This window comes from Alosa pseudoharengus, unplaced genomic scaffold (assembly GCF_046254945.1).
Source record: "Alosa pseudoharengus isolate Yale_2024_CS ecotype anadromous, Long Island Sound unplaced genomic scaffold, YU_APseudo_1.1 YU_APseudo_1.1_scf_11, whole genome shotgun sequence".
In the NCBI taxonomy this organism is placed as follows: Eukaryota; Metazoa; Chordata; class Actinopteri; order Clupeiformes; family Clupeidae; genus Alosa; species Alosa pseudoharengus.
Genome location: NW_027468576.1, coordinates 6,836,818 through 6,859,845, shown reverse-complemented (window position 1 = coordinate 6,859,845; position 23,028 = coordinate 6,836,818). Strand labels below are relative to the sequence as shown.

Sequence of the window (23,028 nt, the reverse complement as noted above, 5' to 3'; positions counted from 1 at the left end):
AGAAAGAAAGAAAGAAGAAAAGATAGAAAGAAGGAAGGAAAGACAGAAAACAAGAAAGAGAAATCAAAATAGATGTGTTTATGTATGTAAAGAACATATCAGAGGTAAAACGTTAATATATTGTGATAGTGTGTTCAAAAGTAAAAGATGGAAGAGGGAGAAACATGGAGGTAACCCACACGTGTGCTATGGAGGGGAGGGGAGTGAGAGAGCAGACATGCTGACATCTGTCCCCACGGATGTGTCATCCGCGGTGACCTGATCAGTGCCAAGGCCATGTTTCTGACACCATCTTCTCCTCAAGTGTAACTCACCCGTTATGAGCTGCCAACATGGAGTGCTACACTGGACCCCAGCCACTCGCTAAGAGAGCAGATGGACAGCTCACCACTGCAAAGGTGGCCCTCATATCAGTCACAAACACTGAATAATATTTCTGTTGAGTGCTGCACTGAAAAGGCATTTTCTTAAAGATGTGTCATCATAAGGAGAGGAGAGGCAAGTTGTCTAGGAACACTCAGAGAATTATGCTCTGCTCCTGAGGGGGGGTTCTGCCATTATGTCCACAGCTCCTTCTGACAATAAGTATGTTCTATGAAATGTCAGTGACCTGGAATTTATACACACAAATATATACCGTCAATGACACAAAACACACACAAACACACACACACATGCCGCTGCCTAACAAGATTCTACTCCCTCAGTGCTGTCTGAATCTTCTGGTATCGGGCTATATGACCAAGTATCTACAATCTGTCATGTTTGCTTGCACTAACAATGTGGAAAATATTCCATATATTCCAATATATTCCATATTTTCCATGCAGAATATGAAATTCACTAAGCCTACTCCTGCTGTAGACTGTCTTGAACTTGTGCAAGGCATGATAAAACAAGACATGTAAAGGAAGCTCGTATTAACCCTCGAAAGCTTTTCATAAACCATAGCATTTCATGAATGATATATTGGAAAAAAATACACATTTTATTCATCAAACTACGTGTGCAGAACATATTTCTTAGAGATAGCCACATAACATGGAATGTAGGACGCATCAAAATCATAGCTATATATTATGAAACCTAATAGTATAAAGCACCGAAGTGTCAGACAACACCCTGCACTGAAGATGCAGGAACTGCCCCGATCAAATAGATAGGTTTCTGATCGCGGTGCTCGGTGTGCACAAACAACTTCCAAGTTAACAAGTAACCACACTCGTATTCCAGGGGCTCTTCAAGGGCTTTGGCATTAAATAGCTGTCAAATAGCCAGCAACTCATAATAAGATGGAGGAAATATCGGTTCAAGACTAATGTAACTACGCTCCCAGCCCTCGGCGCTTTCCTTTGATGTACTCCCCACCATCTGATATTATTGTATCGCTCGCAACAGCTCGCGATTGCGTGAATATAGTACAAAACATGACATGCGACAGTGCAAAAAGTTAAAACGGTGAAAATTAACAGTTGAGGATTCACGTTGATTGAGAATCCACATGCAGTTCCTATAATACTGGTGGCCAGTGAACAACTATTACTCGAGTTATCGCTATTCTAATAATAATCTGTAGGTATCGGTTACGATGAAGACATGAATCATTAACCGAGCGTGGTCAATAAACGAGTGCAAACATTCGAACAGCTATTGGGTTTCGCTGTCTGCTCGCTTTATTTCATCAGTCTATATTTCTATAAAATTAGGCTATTAAGCCTCCGCGGGTAATGCGCGTATCCAGAAGAGAAACTTTGCGCAATGAAATATAAGCTACTTTATGCAATGAAATATGCACCCAATGATTGCATTTTCGTAAATGTTTAAATTAATTATTTTTTAAATGGAGATGAACAGAAAAGTGCAACAAAGTAGTAAACTAACACCTGCAGGTAGTACGCAATTGCCTGTTAAAGCTTTAAGACAAAACATGTCAGCGGAAAAAGTTTGTATCACAGGATAACATTCTAGTCTGTACTATTAGACTCCGTTAACTTTCAGTTGTGACACTTGCAAAATGTCAAGTTTGTCTACCTGGTTGGTTGTATCTTGTGGCAGGTTCTTGATGAGGATTTTTCTCCTGTTGCTCAGCTCCCGGTTAGTTTTCTCCAACCTCCTCTCGATTTCCTCCGGGTCCAAATCTGGCATATCTCGAAGACTCGTACCCTCGGATGGCGCGTCTTCATCCTGCCGGCTCTCCGGGCTGTCGGAGTCCGGGAAAGGTGAATTTTCCTGCTTTATTGCGTGTACGCTCGGCGGCTGGATGGAGGAAGCTGCCGCCATTTTGAAGGGCTCGGTAGAGAGTGTAGAGCTGAGCGGCGATAGCGGTAGGTGGGCGTCTGTGTTTTTGTGGCTTCCATCGACAGCGGAGTTGACGGAAAGGTACCGTACCCACAGGCCTGAGAGTTATTCAGTGTAGTATTCTTGGCGACCCCCACTGTCGAAAAAAAGAACAGTGAAGACTGTCCAACGAACCCATCACAGGTATTTATCGCCGTCCCGTGGATTCCCACAACGTTTGCATTAATAGGCCATTCCTCTGATAGGGTATCCAATTTGCAATGACTAAGGTTGGTAATTTTCTCTTGTGACACTGTTATAACGTGCCATTTAGCAGTTTATTACACACGTCCAATCTCCCCTACAAGAAAGCACGCCTTCAAATTAACTATGCGCAGTCTAGTTAAGTCTAACACACGAAACGACCCTTTCCCTGTCGTCGTTAAAATAAGAAACTATCATTCTGTTCTGGTCTGCTCTGGTGTCTGTGGAAACAAGATGCGGGAATGAGTGACTGTTGCAAAGAGGCAGTAAGGCCGTCTCTCGTGGGAGTACAGTGCAGTAAGCGACTCACAGACTGAGCGTTAAATACCATCTTTGGCAGACTCCCTAGGAAGCGTCCCCATAATGCCTATGAATGAATGCTTCCAATTTCCAGATAAACACTGTCTTTGCAACCCACTTAACCCACTTTTATGCATTCTGACAGCAGAGGAGCCAGCACTGAATACAGCCCAGCCCACACTCCTGTGTTTACCACCCTTTTGTAGCAACATGCAGCTCAGGTTTGGTCATTATAACATTGTAATATTGACAAATGAATGCCAAGGTACTTTGTAGTGCCTGGGTAGTAGGTCACTGTATTTTGCAATAAAACACCCCAAGCCAATAAGGTATCTTTGTGGGTTAACTATACATTACAATTGTACAATACAAATTTCCCTCACGGGATCAAAAGAGTATATATTAAAATGAAAGGCCCATACGCCTTCCAAGAATAATGGTTGGTTATTGGAGATGGATAGACCTGTGTGATAGCACAATGGCATAAATAAAATGTGTTATATTGCCGGCAATTTTCTTCTTCTTATGCGCATATTAATAACTCCCCGTTTTGCATATAGGCTCTGATGAGGTGCAGAATTTCTCAAAATAGACTGTGGGGAGAACATGGGTAATGCAGAACATGCAAACAGCATAAATATGTCAAAATTGTGAAGTGTTCAACTGCAGCTTGGTGAAAATGAGTAATTACAAAGAAAGGGCCACAGCAAATGCGATTGCGAGCCCTGCTGAGTGGGAGTACAGCAGAGGAGCCGGGGAGATTTCAAATGCGCAGAAAGCACGGCGTGGGTGGCGGCCTAGTAGCAGAGCGGAACAGCGGGCCAGCAGAACACCTGGGACGTATGCGTTTACGTAAGGAAGCGCGGGGAACCTTGAACCCTTTCGCCTGCATTCTGGTAGGTGAGGGGGCGAGAAGGCGTTTGGAGAGGAGTCATCATAGCAATGCATGATCGACAGAGCCTGGGAGACGAGGACAAGCCTTCTTAGAGATGTTAAACTTAAGATATTTAATCGTTTCAGTGGTGCTGAAGTTGAAAGAAAGACGTTAATACAGTGCACAAATTCCTGGTGTAGAAAACCAAACGGAGTGCCTGGAAGCGGATGGCCTGTGGTCTTCTTGTATCCGTGCACGTTAACTCGTCTACGGCTCGCCTCGCATAAAACTGCCCGAGGAAACTTGGACACCCAGTTTGCTCTAATTCTGTGCAGCTCCTTGGCAGCCGACTTTAGTTCACGGTTCCCCCACAGCTCGAGCTGAGCTGCTCCACTTTCCTGCCCGGCGTCATTACGCACAGTCACAGAGCATCTTTGCCCATCTTCTTCCAAGTAGTCTCTGTGACAACAGATGCATCGATATCACCATACGTTTAAGAACATGACATTTCTCTCCATATTAGTAGGGAAATTCTCAAATACCTGTGGATAATCGTTTGCGTAGTCAACGAGTGAAATATTGATTTATTAACATAATAATCCATAGGGGGAAAATGCAGGGCAGAATGACAAAGCGAAAGTCAATATTTTCTATTGAGCGGTCATCACTATTAGGAAGATGTCACTTTATGTATTTAAAATGGGAAATGGCTTGTGTTACCAAAATGTTCTACCTGGGAAAATATGCTGCTGAAAGTGACCGCGGACAGGCATGAACACATTCCATGAATATGTGCGAGAATATGCTTTCCGTTCGTCTGTGGACCACCAGGATGGTGCTAAATAAAACATAATGCTTTCAGGCTACAATGCACACAACTCCCCCATTACATACACACGCTTCCTCCCACTCACAACCCCGCGCTCCTATTTGCATACAAAAGCTGTTGACACACCCCACTAATATTTTTTACGTAAAGTCATTGACTCTTGGTGACCTTATCCCATGATTTTTGTACAATCCCTCACTATATTGGTCAGACTGTGACATTGGGAGTGACACACAACAGAAGATTGATTGTTTGAACAATGGATTTAGGTTTTGTGTGTGGTCAGGAACATGATGTTAATCCTGCCCCTTTAATCTGTCTGTGTGGCAACCCTTCCCCTGCAGAGTTCTCCTGGCCTTACCCTTTAATTATGCAAAGGCCACTCCAAACAATGCCACAGTATCAGCCAGATGGATCGCCACTGAAACCATGGGGCACGGAAAGAAATAGCACATGGTGTTGATTTCAAATAACAGTCACTGCCAAATTTGGCACACACATAATCTGCATACTTCATGTTTGGCCACCAACCATGTTTTACATTCTTTCACACACATTTTTGTTTAATACTAGGCAGTAGCTGGGTTTGCGGTTTTCCTGCAACACTGATGAAGTGGTGTGGTGGTATGATGCTGGATGCATGCTCAATCAGACACCTAGACACATATTGAGAGTGGACCTTTTATCACATTCACTTTGCAATAAATGGCCATTTCATATCTGTATAATGTTATATAAGGGAACATAAAAAAGGAATGATGCATACAGACTCAACTTTCCTTCAGGTACAATTAATGCAATTCATAGTGTCAGTATACACACAGATATGATTGTTTAAAAACAGCTGGTAAATACTGTTATTGATCTTTCTGGAGGGAGAAAAACCTTAAAATTGTCTTTTAAAAATAAAACATCTGTAATCTCAGTGGTGGTTAGGTGTTGGCAGCAGCAGTGGATGTGAACTGAAAAATGGTCTCATCCAGAAACCTAAATATTTTGTTATACGGCTGTAGCATCACCGCCTTCAATCTGTTCACAAGACATGGCTCTCACCCCGACAGCCACCTTCGAGCTGCGCGGAGCACTCGACCGTCCCTGTTACTATGAATACTAATCTAAATGCTGATGCTCACAAAATGGTCATCTTCCCCCAAGAAATGGACATTCAAAATGACCGCCAGACTCACTTTACAAACAAACTTGGAAAACAAATGCAAGGCTTGTGAAGTTTACATCACATGTATAGCTATCTGTTAGACTTTAGATGTATATACACACACACTTTACAGCGATGACAAAATGGCCATACAATTATGCTTCCACACTGACATGAGCACAGTACTATCACACAACTAGAGGCATTGGGTGGAGCCAGAATGATTTGGATCAGTTGTGTGTGCCTGTGTGTGTGTGTGTGAGTGAGTGAAAGAAACAGGCTGTTCCATCATCATCGTCTAATTATAATTTTAAAATAAGTGTGTGGCATCACCCTCAGTAAAGATGCTTCATCTCTGCGGCTGTGTACATCTGAACTTAACCAACCCACACCCACACACTCACAACAACACTGCGCAATGACTTGCATGCACGCCATCCACTTTGACCCACTACACACACACACACACACACACACACGCTTGGGTGCTGTCTTGCACAGGCACAAATTGCTGCAGAAAAAAAAAGACACTCAATTTCATATAGATTCATTTGCATTCTCACATTCTCTCTCTCTCACACACACACACACACACACACACACACAGGTCCATAATGCAGACAAATTACAGAGCCAGCTTATTGGCGGTCATAAGTCTCGGTATTAGTCCTCTCTCTCAGGGCTTAGAAAGCGAGTGCTTTGGGAAGCCATGTGATCTCCGTAGAGAAAGGCTTCTGTAGTCTCTTCATCTCTCCTCCGCGCCTCGAGTGACGCAACACTACCGTTGGACCGGCATCAGGCAATCTGGCCAACACTCTCCCCGACTCCAAACACCTCATGCGCCATCACACAGATGGGCAGCCTTGGAATATCCTTTCATCGCTTTGTACACAGCAACCTGGGCCTAGTTCATTTGCACAAGAATACAGTTTTTTTCCCCCCGTCCATTTTGAAAAATGATCACAGCAAAAGAAGTGGCAAATCAGCGGGGGAGCAGGAGAGTCCCCCATCCTCCTCTATTGTGTCCATGGGCAGATGAGCTTTAGTCCCACATAAGCTTTGTCCAGCAGCCCAGAAGTTAGTTCAGCCCTCAGGTCACTCTGTCCACTTCAGCCGGTCAGTCTGTGTCCGATCCTCCAATGGACTTATCCCTGTTCCATTTCCAGTTAAATAAATAGTAGAAAAATAATCCTCTGATCTTCTATTTTTTTTCTATTAGTCTTTAAAAATCTGAGATGCTTATGTATACAATTTTAAACAAGTTCACAACCAGCAACCCTGCCACCAAACGCAATCCGACAGACAGATAATCAGACAAAACCCTCTTGATAAGTCCAGTCAGGTCTCTCAGTACTGACAGAGAAGGGGAGCTGGTCCTCTCCATTCCCCAGCCTCTGCTCACCTCTAGAGGGCTGCCAAAGCATCAATCACCTGGGGATGGAGGGCTGACGGAGCTTTGATGGATGCTGAGTGGGTTGCAGTGGTGAGGCTGTCTTAAGGTGATGTGTGGGGAGCAGGAGTTGGGTGGTGGGTGTGGGTTCATCTGGATCAGCACTCGGCATCCACACTGTGCACGGTGACGGCCGCCTGCAGGTGGTGCGTGTGTGTGTGCGTGTGGAGCGGATGGTGGTGGGGGTAGCGGTACGGGTGAAACTTGTGGCTGAGCAGCGCGGCCGTCTGCGGGGGCGTGTCCAGGTCGAGGTCGTCGTCGTGGTTACCCACGTCCACTCCGGCCGAGAGGGGGTCATTGTTGCAGGGCGGGTTCTCACTGTCCTCCTGAGGACTCATGGTGCTGTAGCCTGCAGAGGAGAACAGACACACACATTTACATAATGTTCAGCATCGCTCCATGGTGTTTTATGCCCCCAGTCTTCCAGGCAGCTCTGCCACCGCTGACTTAAAGGCACCTAATCCTAATCCTAACCCCAACCCTAACCTTAACCCATGCCTAACCCTAGTGCCTTCCAGGCAGCGCTGCCTTGAAGACAACGTTGGGGGCATAAAACACCAAGAAACTTCAGGCTCCATCTCCCACTGTAAGTGTGAAATCAGAATATCACACTTACTCACATAATTCACACATAATTCAAACAATTCAACTATGTGCATGCATGCAAAGCATGGAAATCCATCTCAAGTTTCCATTCCTCTTTTGACAGAAACCCAATCAAGAGCACGAGCAGTGCTGCTTTCTGTGCATTCCCTCAGTGCATTTACAGCACACTAGAGTAATTACAGCACATCTCCCCACTCAAACTTTATTAGAATCCTCATTCATTTAATCTGCCTTCAGAATCACATTCCTTTTGATACCAACCACCTCTGCAGAATCCACAAGAGAAGTTTGAGTGTATCTCTATGCACGCATGTGCGCACGCACATGCTCACACACACACACACACACACACACACACAGAGAAAAATTGAGTGTGTGAAGGACTATTTTGCTCCTCTGAAATCTTCACTCCCCCAGTGCTGGAGTCTCCACATCTGATACTTGAAAGCACAACATTGGCTCCCTCAAGCCAACACATTCCATTAGAGAAAACAGAGGAGCTTTATGTCTGGTCAAAATCAGACAGAATTCTCTGTTTTACTAGTGAAGCTGTGAGTGGACGTGGTGCACAAGATGCCTGCACTTCTCCTTCTGTGCACTCTCAAAAAAATTAAAATGGCAAAACACTGATAAGAGATCTAATTCACAATCAATGACATTTATTCTAGTATCCATATCATTTTAGTAGATCTGATAGCTATGCAGATATAGTCTATTCTATTGTGGGTTTGTACACTAAATGTGTGTGTTTTCTCTGTGTGAAACTTTGTGGTGCTAATAACAGGCACTTCACCCGACTATTAGAGCACCATTATACTAATACAGGAAAAGCCAGAAGGCCAAGAACTTTTTAAAGTGCTCAGTCCGGGCCGACCAAAACAGAGATGGGAGGTCATCATCAAGTGTGACCTTCAACTGATGATGCAGCAAAGCAGCAAAGGCCTGGTGATGATGCCTGCACTCCAGTAAATTTCCCTCATCAGCTCCAGCTCCAGCAGCAGCAGCAGCAGCAGGCTTTCTGAGCCACGCCAGTGGAGTGGGTTCATTTCATGCCTGCAGGCTAGCAAAGCTCACACACTCGCACTTCTGAACACTGTGTTGGAGGAGTGAGTCAGAATGCACATCGGCCACCGCTGGAGCTCTCCTCCACACACACACACACACACACACACACTCTCTCTCACACACACACACACACACACACTCACACACTCTCTCACACACACACACACACACACACACACGCATTGATTTGTTTCAGAAAGGTCCCTTGAGCTGTTTGAGTGAGTAACAGCAGTGGGAGGCACCTTTGACAGAGCCCAGAAAAAATCACACGCAAAACAGAAACTTTCCAGTGAGCTATTCTCCCGCTGTTCCCCAGGCACCCCAACACTCTCCACCTTTCTTCCTCCACTATCCTTCCATCTCCATCCGCCAGTCCCTCCTGCTCTTCATCCCTCCATCTCTACCACTCTCTGGAGACGGGCAGCTCTGCCCCCCTGACAGTTACACAATGTGTTCCGGGGCACCTCGCTGCCCTCTGGGAGGCTGCGAGAAAAGAAAGAACCTCCAGCTCGGAGCCATCCTCCGCACGTGGACGAGATCCTGATCCGTGTTTTGTTACTCTTTTTCCTGACATGCTAAGGTTTTTTGAAACTCTGAACTTAAATTTAAGTTGAGCCCTTACTAGTGCTAGTGGCTGGGCCTGACAAAAATCCACATTAGTTTCCACTGTGTCTTGGCCTCTGAAGGTTTGAAGTGGCTAAATAGAATAAAGTGCTACAGTGAGCTCCAGAACTCAAGTACAGTAGCATACACCACTAAAAATACATCAAATGGCCTTAACACGCAGTGTGTGCCTTGCCTGTGCCTGAAAGAGCTGCTTTTAAGTAACTTCACTTGTCTTTGGTTGCTTTTCCCGGCTCTTAATACAGGAGGTTTATGCTCCGGGAATGCTTAACGGGAAGCTCATTCTGACACAATCAGGCCTTTGTTTGCACATGCCCTACTTTTTTTATCCCCCTTAAATTTGATCTTCAATGTGGAAGTGTCTCCCCCTTGATCCTTTTACACTTACATGCCAGCAAAACACACAAGCAAGCACACACACTCACTCACCATGGTCACTCTCGGTCCCCGAGCGGCCCCAGTATCTCCGGCGTCTCTCTGGGCTGTGTGTGTGCCTCTCGATGACTGCAGCAATGAAGCGAGTGTTGCTGACTGCAGGGAGAGTTCAGAGTAGAGTAGCGGTGAGTTTGAGGGGCTACAGTTTGAGCATGATGGTGTTATGAAACAAATGCACCTGCATACAATACATAATGGCACTGATGCAGACGTGGTTTTTGTATGTGAACACAACAATGCCTCCTCCCACACACAAGGTGTTTACCTCTTCAGGGGTTCACAAACATACACATGCATGAACCTACATCTTTCTCTATCTCTCACATGCAGCCCAGCCCGTGCTTACTTATGCCCCGGTCTTCATGGCTGTCCTCGTCCCTCTCGTCCCTCTCGTTGTCCAGGTTGGACATCCTGACGGACATCTCTACAGACGGAGAGAGGAAGTGAGAAGTGAGACGCTGCTGCTTTAGAGAGTGGGCATGATTACTCATGGCTGGTGGTGTTGCCAATCATCTGACAGCTCGCCGCTTCATCTGTTGCCTTTGATGCTGGCGTTGCTCAGATATGGAGATGAGCGCAGCGTTAGCTCATAAGAGGCCGCCACCGCGAGCGCACATTCATGCCCGGCCCCGTCTGACCAGACATGTTTGAGGAGACGGCTAGCACCTCATCAGCAAGTCAGCACAATTAAAACTTCAAAATGACATCCGCAGAATACGAAGGTGACAGCTGAACACACACACACACACAGAAAGAGTGTGTGTGGAAAAGGGGGGATTATGCAATAATAATGGGGATTTATCTTGTGGTTGAAGCGGTGGCAGTGGAGCAGTGCTGTGTGAAGGTCAGCCTTTTAAGGGCACGGATTCACTTAATTTAATCATCTCAAAAAGCCCTGGCTTTAACTGGCACGGACACACACACACAGTCCCACTCATGCACACACAGACAACTCCAGTAGTCACAGCCATGTGCACACACATATCACACCAGCACAGGCCTGCACTGAAAGAGACATGCTCAGCAATGCATCCACAACGTCAGCCTACATTCACATAATGTACACATACATACAAACATACACAAACACATGTGGCCATGGAGTCTTTTCTAAAATCCTCTCCATGGCCAACTCAGTCAGGGGATGAGTGAGATAAGAGTTAATCAATAATAACAGCAGTTAGCCCATTATCAGCAGGCTAATAACATTACTGCCATGGGGGGAAGCATATTGAATCAACTTGAGCGTACTGAGCACTTTAACTGGGAGAGGAGCTAATAACATTACATACCCTCTGTGAGAGCCAGCTGGCCTAATGGCCTCAAATCATCGCTCTCTAACCTGACAGCAAAGCGCAGGTGTCTCTAGATTAGATCTTGTTTGTGCTAATCAAAGGTTTTTCTTCACTATGATTTAGAACAAGTGGAATAAATATAAGGGCAAAAAAACAAACTCAAATGAACCAAATTCAGGATGTGACAGAAATGCACTGGCATAAATATGTGTGGACAGCAGACAGCAAATGTGAGGGAGTGTTACAAGCGGAAGGAGTCCTCACCCTGGGCAGCCAGCGGCGACATGTGTTGGTGTGAGCGCCGGTGGATCTGGTGACGGTACGCATATACCGCCAGCACCAGCACCATGATGCATCCCATAATCCCCCCAGCCACTGGGCCGACCGGCGCACTCTTGATCATGTTGAGAGATGCCACCTCTTCATCTGTGCAGGCGAGGAAACAAAGGGAGAGAATTTTAGAGGAGGGGGTTCCATGTGTGTCTCAAGCGTAGTGGGGGTCTGGGCATGTGCACAGAGTGCTCTCTGCTCTCTGCGTGCTCATCTGCACATTTATCAGCTGCAGCTCCATAAAATATTGACAACTCAAACTGATGCACAGGTCAACAGCTCCAACCCCAGCAAGGGAAATCCCACAGGACAGTAAATGCACTTGTGGAAGACGACCATTTCCATGGCCCATATGTGGAAGCAAAATTGGAATGGCTGTTTCATAACTCTGAGTTACAGAATGTGTTTAATGCATCCAGAGTGGAAGAGGTACTGACACGAGACATGGTTTTGTAAACCATGAATTTCAACTTATTAGAGATTCCAACTCCACAGTTTTGCTGGAATCTGCCCTGCAGTGTCTATCATTAAGCAAAAGGAAGATTGATTAAGAACGCTTGACAATGTATCATCCTGTATTCCCCTCCCCTCCTGGTTTGTTTACTGTTGCCATGGAGATTTTGCTGATGTACTTATCCAGGCTCCTAAACAGAGTAAAAGTGTAAGAGAGACTGAGGCTAATGTGCTTCTTGAACTGAATGTTTTCTTTCATCCACATTTATCTAGATAAAAGCACTTTGAGGACATGAGCTTCAGGGAATCCCCTGATGTTCCCACCTTATTTTCATTAAACCCTGATTACAAAATGTGTCCACACCCTCACAAACACTGCAATGATTTATCGAACATCCAAAACACAGAGGGGCAAATCAACAATTTCAAAAGCACACTTGAAAGACAGAAGCACTCATCTCCGCACAAAATACATATATGAGAGCCACTGTGAACTTGAGGCTGAGGATATTCAGATGCCTCAGTCAGATTACTGGTATTATCTCCTCCGGCTCTGTCTACAGACAGAGAGGGAAAGGGGGGGGGGGGGGGGGTTTCTAAGATTACCATGGTAGAAACCAGAAAAACAAGGATGAAACAGGAAGCTAGAGACAAGTGCGAGAGCCTTGGATAGATGAGGCAAATGAGGGAGAAGGAGGAAGAGAGGCCATTAAAGAGGAGAATGAGGTGAAAGACTGCTGTGACTCACACCTTCTGTTCCCTTCCCCATAATCACATTCCCACATCGTTGACAATTTCATAGTGGCCTTTTTCATTGGAAATGTCAGAAATGCTTTTAACTCAACCCCCTCGTCTGAAGAAGACAACACTGTTCATGTTTAATAGGTGTTATTAACAGCCTGAATAGTGCCTGGTTGTTGAAACGGTCACACTTGAGACTTTAAACAGGAACAAGGGGGTAGAACATGCCATTCCACTTTGCATAGTTTTGCAAAGCAAAGCAGTGTTATTCAACACCTTTCAGTCTCATTCCCTCTGAACTCGCACAAAAGAGAGTATGTCTGTAGAAAATGCCCATCAAGAAAATCCTGTTTGATTCCACTCTTTTTTTATATCAAACTGCATGACTGTGATAACTTACCTAGTAGTCCCATCCCATCCACATAAGGACTCTTGGCTCCCACAATGCCCCCAAAGCACTCCTTCTGCAGGGCACAGTAGGGCTTGTCCAGGTGGGTCTTCCCATCACTGTCCACCATACACCATTCACAGTCCAGCACACCAAAGCAGTCACTGCACATACACAAAAAAAATCAAATCACTCTCACCAAGTCATTACAGAAATGAATCGTTGTGTCAGTGACAGCGTGGCAGTTTAATGATCCCAGCTGTTGCAAATTATTATCCTACAACTGTATACTTGTGTCATCACAAACTTGTGATGCAGTGAAATGAATTAATTCATAAATACACAGTACACCACAAGGCCAGTGATGCCTTTAATGTATACATAACAAAGAGTTTGAGTAGGTGGGAATGAAAAGGACTTCCTGCCAGTGGTTCACATGGTAACTTAATGCTTAATGTCTAATGAGCAGTTAGGCTCATATGTGGAAGTTGAGAGTCAAACAATGAGACAGCTCTACAGCATGATTACAAGCGCAAACAATGAGACAGCTCTACAGCATGATTACAAGCTCATTACAGACCAGTGGCCATGTGAAAGGTTGATGAGATGTGTGAGCTGGGCTGGTTAGTGACCCGTGCTGAGCTGACCCCAGGTCAGTGTGCGGTGTGTACCTGCTGGTGTATCTCTGGCTGCAGCGCGTGTTGATGCACTGGGGCAGCGTGTCCTGCAGGCTGGGATCAATTACAGTCAGAGACAAGGGCTCCTGCTGCACCTCACAGCTCGGGTTCCTATGGGTTACACACACCAACACACATCCTCAGACACATAACTCAGGTACACACACGCGCGTGCTAACTCTCCAATATAGACTCACACAATACTTTGTAACTGAATTCACACATGCATTAATGAGACAGGGAAACAAAACATTCCTTACACCATTTCTGTCATGCGTACATGGATTCACTCTCTCTCTCTCTCTCTCTCTCTCTCTCACACACACACAAACACACAACCAACTATGTGGATGTGTGTGTGCGCGCACAAACTCACACACACATTAACAGCGGGATTATAATAGTCTTAAGTGAGTGGGAGTTGAATGACAGCACCAAGCAAGAAAATACAAAACACGTCTTTTCTCCTCTCTTTCTTTCTGCCAGACTGCCGTAGCCCTTTTGTCTGGAACATGATGGTTGCTTTCATGCTGCCCTGAAGGACTGATGCAACACCGCCGTTCAGAATCTTCTGGAAAAGCCCAGTTATCTTACTCCTTCAACACTTTTCTATTGCAGTCTACACACTGCAATCATGTTATCAAGAAATCGTGACTGCTGAGATCTTGGCATGGTAGGCGGGCAGTCACACAGAACTGTGATGCTGAATGCAGTTCTACATACATTCACACAATCAGAGCGACATAGTGATGGAGAGAGGGAGCAGAAATATGGGAAAGAGCCTGGCATCTGAATGGCTCAACGCATAAAAAATAAAACATCATACCTGTTCTCTGCATTTGTAAGGTTGCCGGTGCACTCGTTCACCTCCAGGGGGCACTCACACGGACACTCACACTCATTCTGTTCCATCCTGCGAAGAGCAAACACACAGACACTTTAATCCTGTATTCCAGGCAGGCAGGGCTCATTTCAGAGAAAAGAGGAACATAATCACTCAAATGGCTTCACACATTAGCAACACAACAGACCCCACAGAAATAATCATTGATTGACAAACTTATCAATTGTCATTAAGGAAAAACACAACATGAATGGTATCTATCAGTCATAATATACTATAATTTCATAAATATACAACAATTGTCATACTGACAGGATAGTAGTCAGTGACACATAATAATTGAATTAGACCATGGGTATGTCCGCACCAGGGCTATCAGCTGAGGTGCCATGTTATAAGGGATGTCTGCCTGTGTGTGTGTGTGTGTGTGTGTGTGTGTGTGTGTGTGTGTGTGTGTGTGTGTGTGTGTGTGTGTGTGTGTGTGTGTGTGTGTGTGTGTGTGTGTCATTCATGCATGAATGCTTTTAGACATGTAGAAGCTCAGAGGGAACCTGTCTGTGTATACATGTATTGGTGTGTCTGTGTGTGTGTGTGTGTGGTCATACCTGTGGCAGTTGAGGCAGAGGCGGTCCACCGTGCTGCAGGCACAGAAGGCCAGTGAGTCGCACGTCTCGTTGACGATGCCGGCGAAGGCGTTGGTGCCAGGAATGCGCGTCAGCCGGTACTTAGAGCAGTGGCTGCCATGAACCAGATTGGTCAGGTCACCCTGGAGACAGACAAGTTTCCTCTTAGACCCATACTCACTCATACATCAAGGCACAACCAATCACAGACATCACTCCAATGGGGGCAATCTTAAAATACATATTTTGAAACAAAATTCTGAAATGTAAGATGAAATTAAAATGCATTCTATTTTCTGAAAAGAACATGCGTGCATCTTTGAAACCCATCTCTGCACATTGCTGCGGGCGTATGATTGAGTAACCACCAGGTGGCAGTATTATACTACAGATGACTCATCAGATAACAGAGCATCTGGATCCTACTCACCACGATGCTGGTGTTGAACTTGTAGAAGCGCTGCACAGTGCGGTCACTGAAGCTGTTGCACAGGTTCTTCTTCACAAAGTTAGGGTGATTCAGGATATCATTGGCTACCAAAGGCTCCTGGACAACACAAATGTGTCAAGATTAAGAGGAGGCTCACAAGCCCAAGAGAAAAAGAGTAAGAGAGACTAAGGGAAAGGACGAGAAAGAGTCAGAGACAGAGAGAGAGAGAGAGAGAGAGAGAGAGAGAGAGAGAGAGAGAGAGAGAGATTAAAGATGGATAGAAGTACAAGAGTGTAAGAATGGAAACAAAAGAAAGAATTGGAGTGGAAGAAAGAGGATCCTGGAGAAAGAGCATCATGGAGTAGGAAGCCAGGCCAGATGGTCTCCTCTGCTCACCTTGTGAGTGATGTGCTGCTGCTCAGCAGGGGCGTGACCCTTGGGGTCAATAAGGGTGGGGTGGGCCACCAGGTAACCTCTGTCCTCCATGATGAAACACCTGTGGCACACAGGACAATACATCATACAACACAAGCAAACACCATTAAAACATTCAAACCTGTGGCCTCTGTGTGATACTGAGCTCAGATCAGTGTCTGACTGTCCTGGTGTTGTAATAGACCTATGTGGACTGATCTGATGTGTACACAGTGGTAAAGGGAAGCAAAGACCCAGGTGCAGGCCTTCATTCCAGACATGGGAGAGAGACTCAGATCCCCTGGGCCTCACAGCAGCTCAGAACTCACCATTTGGGTCGGACTCTCCTCCTCACTCTCCCTCCCTTCCTTTCTCTCTCTCTGTCTTTCTTTCTTTCTGCCGGTTTTTCTCTCTCTCCCTCACACACACTGGGCTAATCCTATTTAATGGCCACTGCACCCACGACTTCTACCCCAAAGACACACTGACATGGCCTCCACTACCTCCCGCAGAAAGAAAGAAAAAAGAAAAGAAAGAAAGAGAGAAAGAAAGAGAGAGAGAAAGAGAGGACAGGGGAGAAGAGGGGAGGCTGAGGGGTGGGGTGGGGGTATGTGGTGGGATGGGGTGGGGGAGAGACGCAGAGGGAAAGGCCGATACAACGGACCATGCCTGAAAAAGGCCAAAGAGGTAAGGAGGGAGGGAAAGGAGGAGTGGTGATAAAGCGGAAAAGTGGAGAGAGGGAAGAGGAGAGAGTGAGCGGCTGAAAGACAGGATGTGATGGAGGGAGAGAGAGGCTAAAGAGGGGTGGAGAGCGCGGGTGCCAGTACCTAACATAACAGGATGTGTCTGGAATGCACGCCTAATCAGCTTATCTCTTTTTGTCTCCCTCTCTGCCTCCCTCGCTCATTCACCCTCTCACACTAGAGTGGCTCCCTTATGTGGCTCTGTGTATGTGTGAGTGCCTGTATCCGTCCACATACATGCTATGCTTCTCTCTGTGTGTGTGTGTGTGTGTGTGTGTGTGTGTGTGTGTGTGTGTGTGTGTGTGTGTGTGTGTGTGTGTGTGTTTGTGTTGAACTCTCTCCGCCGTTTTCCGTTGCTAAGAGCACAGGAGTGCCGGGGATGAACCCAGTGAAAGGGTCTCTTAAAGCTCAAGCAAATGCGATCAGTCACAGAGACGGGCCTTTCAGAGAAGAGCTCCTGGCACATCCTCCAGCACCTCGGATCAGGCACACCCCTGGACACCTCTCGTGAGCAAGTGGGCCTTAGAGGAAAGGTGGTGAGGGAATTTACCGGATCTTGTTGCCCTTGTCCTGGTTGCAGATGGGGAGGAGGTCCAGCAGCACCTTGTAGAAGTAGCGCAGTGTGAAGTCGATGCCCATCACTGCCACAGCGGAGCCTGGCGCCATCTTTGAACTGAGAGAGCGGGGATTGGGGTGACCCAAACAGCCAGAGAGAAAGAGACAGAGAACAAGGGGAAAGATACAGTATGGTGTGTAAGACCTGCACAAACTGACAAACACAGGCACGTACTGCATAATGGCATTTGAGGGCACCAGGTGTTCCTCAGAAACGTTAGTCTGTTAGGCTTCTTAAGACACTTTAGAATTCACTCTGGATTAGGCACATATCAAATTCGGACTGGTGGGACACCCTCGGGAATGTACAATGTGTATGACAAATGACAAATGCCAGTTGTTTGAAAGTGCTCTAAGCGATGTTACGCGGTTTCTAAGCCAATACATTTTTTGCACTTACAGCAAACATCACCTCACCATCCGCTAGCTGCCTGTGTCCTGGATACACTGTAAAAAAACACTGCCTCTGTGGACAGCCCAGGCAACAAAAACAACTTGGTCCAGCCTGAACCATAAAAACATAAACTGTTCTAACCAATCACCGACGAGATGTGCGTTTAGGAGAGTTTCAATTGCACGGTGGGGAGGGGGAAGGAGTAGCAAGCTAGCTCTCTTTTGTTTAAATGTCAACAGAAGTGACATTACCCAACATCGCTTAGAGCTCCTTTAAGCATGACAAAGACCTATGCTGGACCAGACCCTTGTGTAAATAGTCTAACTTGTGCATTAATTCGGTCCCTCTGGTTTGAGAGAGGGAGAGAGCCTCAGAAACATGCCCCTCTGTAGTAGTATATAGGCTACACCTGTGTGCCTGGGCCAATGCCAGCAAGTTCATGATCATTTCCAAAACACACTCCTCTCCACATGCACACACTCTGCTAGGCACTCCAGCGCCTGAGATATGGTGTGTTTATCTCTGATCTAAGCACATGTTGCAGTTTCCTTTGATTGTAGTGGGTGTATGGAGAGATTAGGCAGTCTGGGTGGGGTGTGTGCATGTGTGCGTGTGTGCGTGCGTGTGTGTGTGTGTGTGTGTGTGTGTGTGTGCGCGTGCGTGCGCGCTAGAAATCCTTCAGCGTAAGAACATGACCCAGGACATGTACAGTATTTTTTGGAGTAGGTGTTGGCAGATTGGTTGGAGTGTACAGGGAAAAAAAAAACCTTACTATCTATACGAGTGAGTTTGAGGCTCTGTGTGTGTGTGTGTGTGTGTGTGTGTGTGTGTGTGTGTGTGTGTGTGTGTGTGTGTGTGTGCTTGCATGTGTGTGTGTGCTTGCATATGTGTGTGTGCTTGCATATGTGTGTGTGCGTGCGTGCGTAAGTGTGTGTGTGTGTGTGCGTGTAAGTGTGAAAATAAGGACATCCACAGTGGCGCCTTAATGCAGGGGCTTACCTGGGCTTCAGCCCAGGGGCCTCGACCAATGAGGGGCCTCCTAATAATAATAATGATGATCAATAAAATTAAACGGCCGTGTCCGTATTCGCGGCGTCAGTCATAGCCTAGGCTACTCTGGAGCTAGCCTAATTGAGCACATCACACTGCTCTACGATGACATCCATGCAGAGGCCCCCTTTGTCTTCTCTTCTAAAGTGTAACAAAATGTAACAAAACTTAATAAATCCCAACGGGTGTGTAGAGGAGCTAGAGGAGAGGCTGAAACTGACTGACAAACTTACAAAGCAACGATAAACGAATGACGTGGATTCCTGTAACTGCCCATGAAAACAGAAGGCATAGCAGGTAAATATCGTAGCAAATAGCCTGGCAATGAAAGGGCTTTAAAAGCATGTATTTCACTTGTCTCACTGGAGTGAACGCAGAACATGGGCTGTTGCGCAAAGAAATAAATTAGTGATCAGCAACCCATTCGCACAAATAATAGCCTGTGTTATGTTTTCTCCATTGTTAACGTGAGATATGTCTCCATGTAGGGTAGTATAGTGATAATGCATAAGGTCACCAATGTTGACGTCACATGAGCCAGCTGCTTGTTCTGTAGGCTAAAAGTATTTCTGTCCCTCCCAAGCTGCGTTAAAATGGTGTGTTAAGTGGACAGAATTTCAAAAAAACTCCTGCGGAACACCCCGACACTACAAGCACATGCACTTTTGAAAAGCTTGAAACGTCCATATGTGTAGCCTAACGCATCTTTTAACTTAGCCAGCCAGTGTTGTAAGAGTTCAACGCTTGTTTTCGTGCAGCTAGCCTTTTTGATAAGCAATGTCATGGGTAGCCTGATGTGATTAAGGAGGGCTTTCTGTTCCTGTTTATGTAAAGGTTTTACATAGGCTCAATAATGCTAGGCTACACTGCATGTTATGTACCAAAAGCGCACGTTATGTTAATAGGCGGGTCAGATTGCGGGCCAGGTGTCATTTAATCATAATTAATTTTTGCGGTTTTGGGGGGGGGGCTTAAAAACATATAGCCCAGGGGCCTCAGGTGGTACTAAGGCGTAAGGCGCCCCTGAGGACATCTGTATCCTGTTTGTGCTTTCTGTGCCTGTAGATTTGGTAGAGCATATATGTGTGTTTCTATTTAAGTATGTATGTGTTGAATCAATACCTGGTGTTGTGGATGGGGGCTTAAATCTGTTTACGCTTGTATGCACAGCCTACAAGTTAACTCAATGCAATGTGCTTAGAGGTTCACGTATGATCTCTGTGTGTGTGTGTGTGTGTGTGTGTGTGTGTGTGTGTGTGTGTGTGTGTGTGTGTGTGTTTGTCCATACCTGGAAGCGTGAATGGTGTGGCTGATGGTGACCACGTATCCTGCTCCTCCAATGTCCAGATACGGGCCTGTGAACGTGATGAGGCCAGGATTTGCCACTGCATGTAGGTACCTGCAACAACACCAGGGTCAAAGTTCACCAAGGTAAACACGCGAGACGCCATTCAAAACCCACTGTTTTATAGCAAGACTGTCTGCCAAAAAACCCACTGTTTTATAGCAAGACTTTCTGCCAAGCTAGTAAATACATTGAAGATGAGATTGAGGATTTTTACAGCATCTCAGTGAAGACCTTGGAAGTATGCTGCCTGGCTTATTCACTCCATTTTCTATAAATCCTCTCAAAATTCTGGCAGGCTAGTGTGCCCAATCCTACCCCACAGTATTTAATTAAAAACATCACTTGAAGACATGGACAGTGTTGACAGCTCTTAGGTGTGTGTGGGGGGGGGTAAAGCCCAATGTGATTTTGGTTATGTTTTCCCATTTCAGCCACACAAAGCTTCGCTCCTGACACATTCCCCAGGCTTGGCCGCCCGTCCCATGAGAAAACAGTATGGCGTCTTAAAGCCTCTCTCGCTCACACCAACCACCATTCAGTTCCTTCAAGCCCCAAAACAATACACACAGCTCTCCTCGGGGGAAACTTCTAGAAAGTCCAATAAGCCCCTGGCCAGGCAGGCGCAACAGCTCTGAAACCCATTCCTTGATGCACACTGGGAGTTTCTGGAAGAGTTTCAAAAAGCTCCCAAACCCCTCCAAAAAAAGAGGGGGAAAAAAATCTTACCATTGTCTCCTGGTCGGGTCGAAAGCTTTATCCATGAGCGAGCCCGGGTAAATCCGCAGCACCCCATTGGGTGTTGCTATGTAACGGCGCACAATGTAGCAGTTGAGGCTGCTCATCTCCATAAGGGTCATCCATTCATCGGTGACGTGACTGGTAGCCATTACCTCGTTCCTGACAGAAGACTGCGGGACAATGACAGAGACATGGCAGGGTTCCTGTAAGACGGGCATGGGAAGATCCCCCAGTCCACCACCCCCACCCCCTCCCGCCCCAAACTAACACACACTGCTATGTGTACATAAACACACAAGAGGAAAAGCAATGAACGCACAAACTAACACAAGCACACACCTACACAAAGCAGGCTTCCTACCTCTATAGAATTATACATGGCTGCCGGTGTATGTCAGTTTCCTCACTAAAATAGTGTTACTTACAGTATGTTCAGTATAAGAATGCAAATACAACATATTTCAAAAGCGTTTCAAAAATGTTTGTGAAGAAGCTTTTCAATTAATTTCTGTATCATTTCTATGTGCACTGCCACTGAATCTAAAGCGGCCTCTGAACCATGTGTTGCCACTATCAGTGTCTCTGTGTGTGTCTGTGTGTGTGTGTATGGCTAAATAAGGTGTGCCCTCTCCCTAGGATAGCCAGTGTTGCATAATGTGTGTGTATGTATGTGTGTGTGTGTGTGTGTGTGTGTGTGTGTGTGTGTGTACCTTGAGTCCAGGGTTGGCTATTAGGCGTGTGTTGTCACTGAGGTAGGCGGTGTAGTGCTCCACCATACGCTTGGTCTCAGGCTGACTCAGGTGCTCATAGGGGGAAGAGAAACTTCCAGCAGCCAGCATCACAGTAGGAGACTCTGTGGAAGGAGAGAGGGAGAGGAGAGAAAGAAAGAAAGAAAGGGAAGGTGAAAAAGGAGGTCAAATTACAGAGGGGGACTATTTATAAATCCTTTACGGACACTCTCTAAACAGTGGGATGGTCGTCCAAATACAATAACAGGAAACCGAATCTTCTCACAATATTGCCCTAGTACACCTTTACAAACCCCTTAAGAGAACCCTCCCGCACGCAACTCTGCATGTGTGCACACAACATACACACACAAGCACAATGTGACAAGATACAAACACACAAATCTTTCCTATTCAAAATAGACACAAACACACACCCATGCATCCACTTCCCTCTCTAAACATACAGCAACATGTAAACAGACACACTCATACAAGCACACGCACACACTCTCTCTCCCATAATTCATACTGAGTTGATTATCATGACAGTTTGGATACGATATTGCAAAAGCTATTGTTAGAAACAATAGAACAATAACTCTGGCTCTCTCAGACACAAACATTCACAAACAGACAGACAGTCACAAACACACACACACACACACACACACACACACACACACACACACACACACACACACACACACACACACACACACACACACACACACACACACACACACACACACACACACACACACACACACACACACACACACACACACACACACACACACACACACACACACACACACACACACACACACACACACACACAGAGCCGTGTGCTCTTAGCTCACCAACGGTAGCGAGCTGTTTGAAGTGCAGGCAGGAGCTGGGCTGTCCCAGCAGGTCCAGACGGTGGTAGAGCAGCTTGCTGCTGGCCGCCGTGTTGAGGTTCTTCAGCTGCTTCACGGGGATCTCTGGCTGCACGTATACGATGCACAGGATGAACGACGTGTCCTGCACCTGGACATGGCCAACACGCAGATGAACAGGAGTTAGGGAAGAGTGTGTGAGTGTGTGTGTGTGTGTGTGTGTGTGTGTGTGTGTGTGTGTGTGTGTGTGTGTGTGTGAGATAATGAGAGGCACTTTGGTTGTATGAATGAGCACTGAAATACTGTATACTGCAGAAAATAAACAGCAGATGAATGGAAAATGTTTTCTAAAGGTCTGAGGGTATAAAGGTTGGCTTAAGTAATGAAAGTAGTAAAGATGTTTATTTTCCATTCCAGCTGCTTTAGCACACTTCCATCCACACGCGCGTGCAGTCA

The 23,028-nt window shown here is 46.0% G+C and overlaps 2 protein-coding genes across 3 annotated transcripts in view; both read right to left on the bottom strand.

The window, feature by feature from the left end:
- Nucleotides 1–2,303, bottom strand: part of raver2 (ribonucleoprotein, PTB-binding 2) — a 70,569-nt gene extending 68,266 nt beyond the window's left edge. For both annotated transcript variants that reach the window (XM_076277864.1, XM_076277865.1), the window contains exon 1: nucleotides 2,032–2,303. In XM_076277864.1, the coding sequence (XP_076133979.1) occupies nucleotides 2,032–2,280 (249 nt within the window). In that variant the 5' untranslated portion in view covers nucleotides 2,281–2,303. The remainder of the gene's footprint in view (nucleotides 1–2,031) is intronic.
- Nucleotides 2,304–5,240: 2,937 nt separating this feature from the next.
- cachd1 (cache domain containing 1) overlaps nucleotides 5,241–23,028 on the bottom strand; it is a 65,647-nt gene continuing 47,859 nt past the window's right edge. The window contains exons 13-27 of the mRNA XM_076277861.1: nucleotides 22,555–22,723; nucleotides 21,674–21,816; nucleotides 20,952–21,133; nucleotides 20,166–20,276; nucleotides 17,369–17,491; nucleotides 16,058–16,157; nucleotides 15,662–15,778; nucleotides 15,214–15,374; nucleotides 14,591–14,677; nucleotides 13,759–13,875; nucleotides 13,100–13,251; nucleotides 11,440–11,601; nucleotides 10,227–10,304; nucleotides 9,875–9,976; nucleotides 5,241–7,499 (exon numbers count right to left, since the gene is read on the bottom strand). Coding sequence (XP_076133976.1) covers nucleotides 7,249–7,499; nucleotides 9,875–9,976; nucleotides 10,227–10,304; nucleotides 11,440–11,601; nucleotides 13,100–13,251; nucleotides 13,759–13,875; nucleotides 14,591–14,677; nucleotides 15,214–15,374; nucleotides 15,662–15,778; nucleotides 16,058–16,157; nucleotides 17,369–17,491; nucleotides 20,166–20,276; nucleotides 20,952–21,133; nucleotides 21,674–21,816; nucleotides 22,555–22,723 — 2,055 coding nt within the window. The 3' untranslated portion in view covers nucleotides 5,241–7,248. The remainder of the gene's footprint in view (nucleotides 7,500–9,874; nucleotides 9,977–10,226; nucleotides 10,305–11,439; nucleotides 11,602–13,099; nucleotides 13,252–13,758; nucleotides 13,876–14,590; nucleotides 14,678–15,213; nucleotides 15,375–15,661; nucleotides 15,779–16,057; nucleotides 16,158–17,368; nucleotides 17,492–20,165; nucleotides 20,277–20,951; nucleotides 21,134–21,673; nucleotides 21,817–22,554; nucleotides 22,724–23,028) is intronic.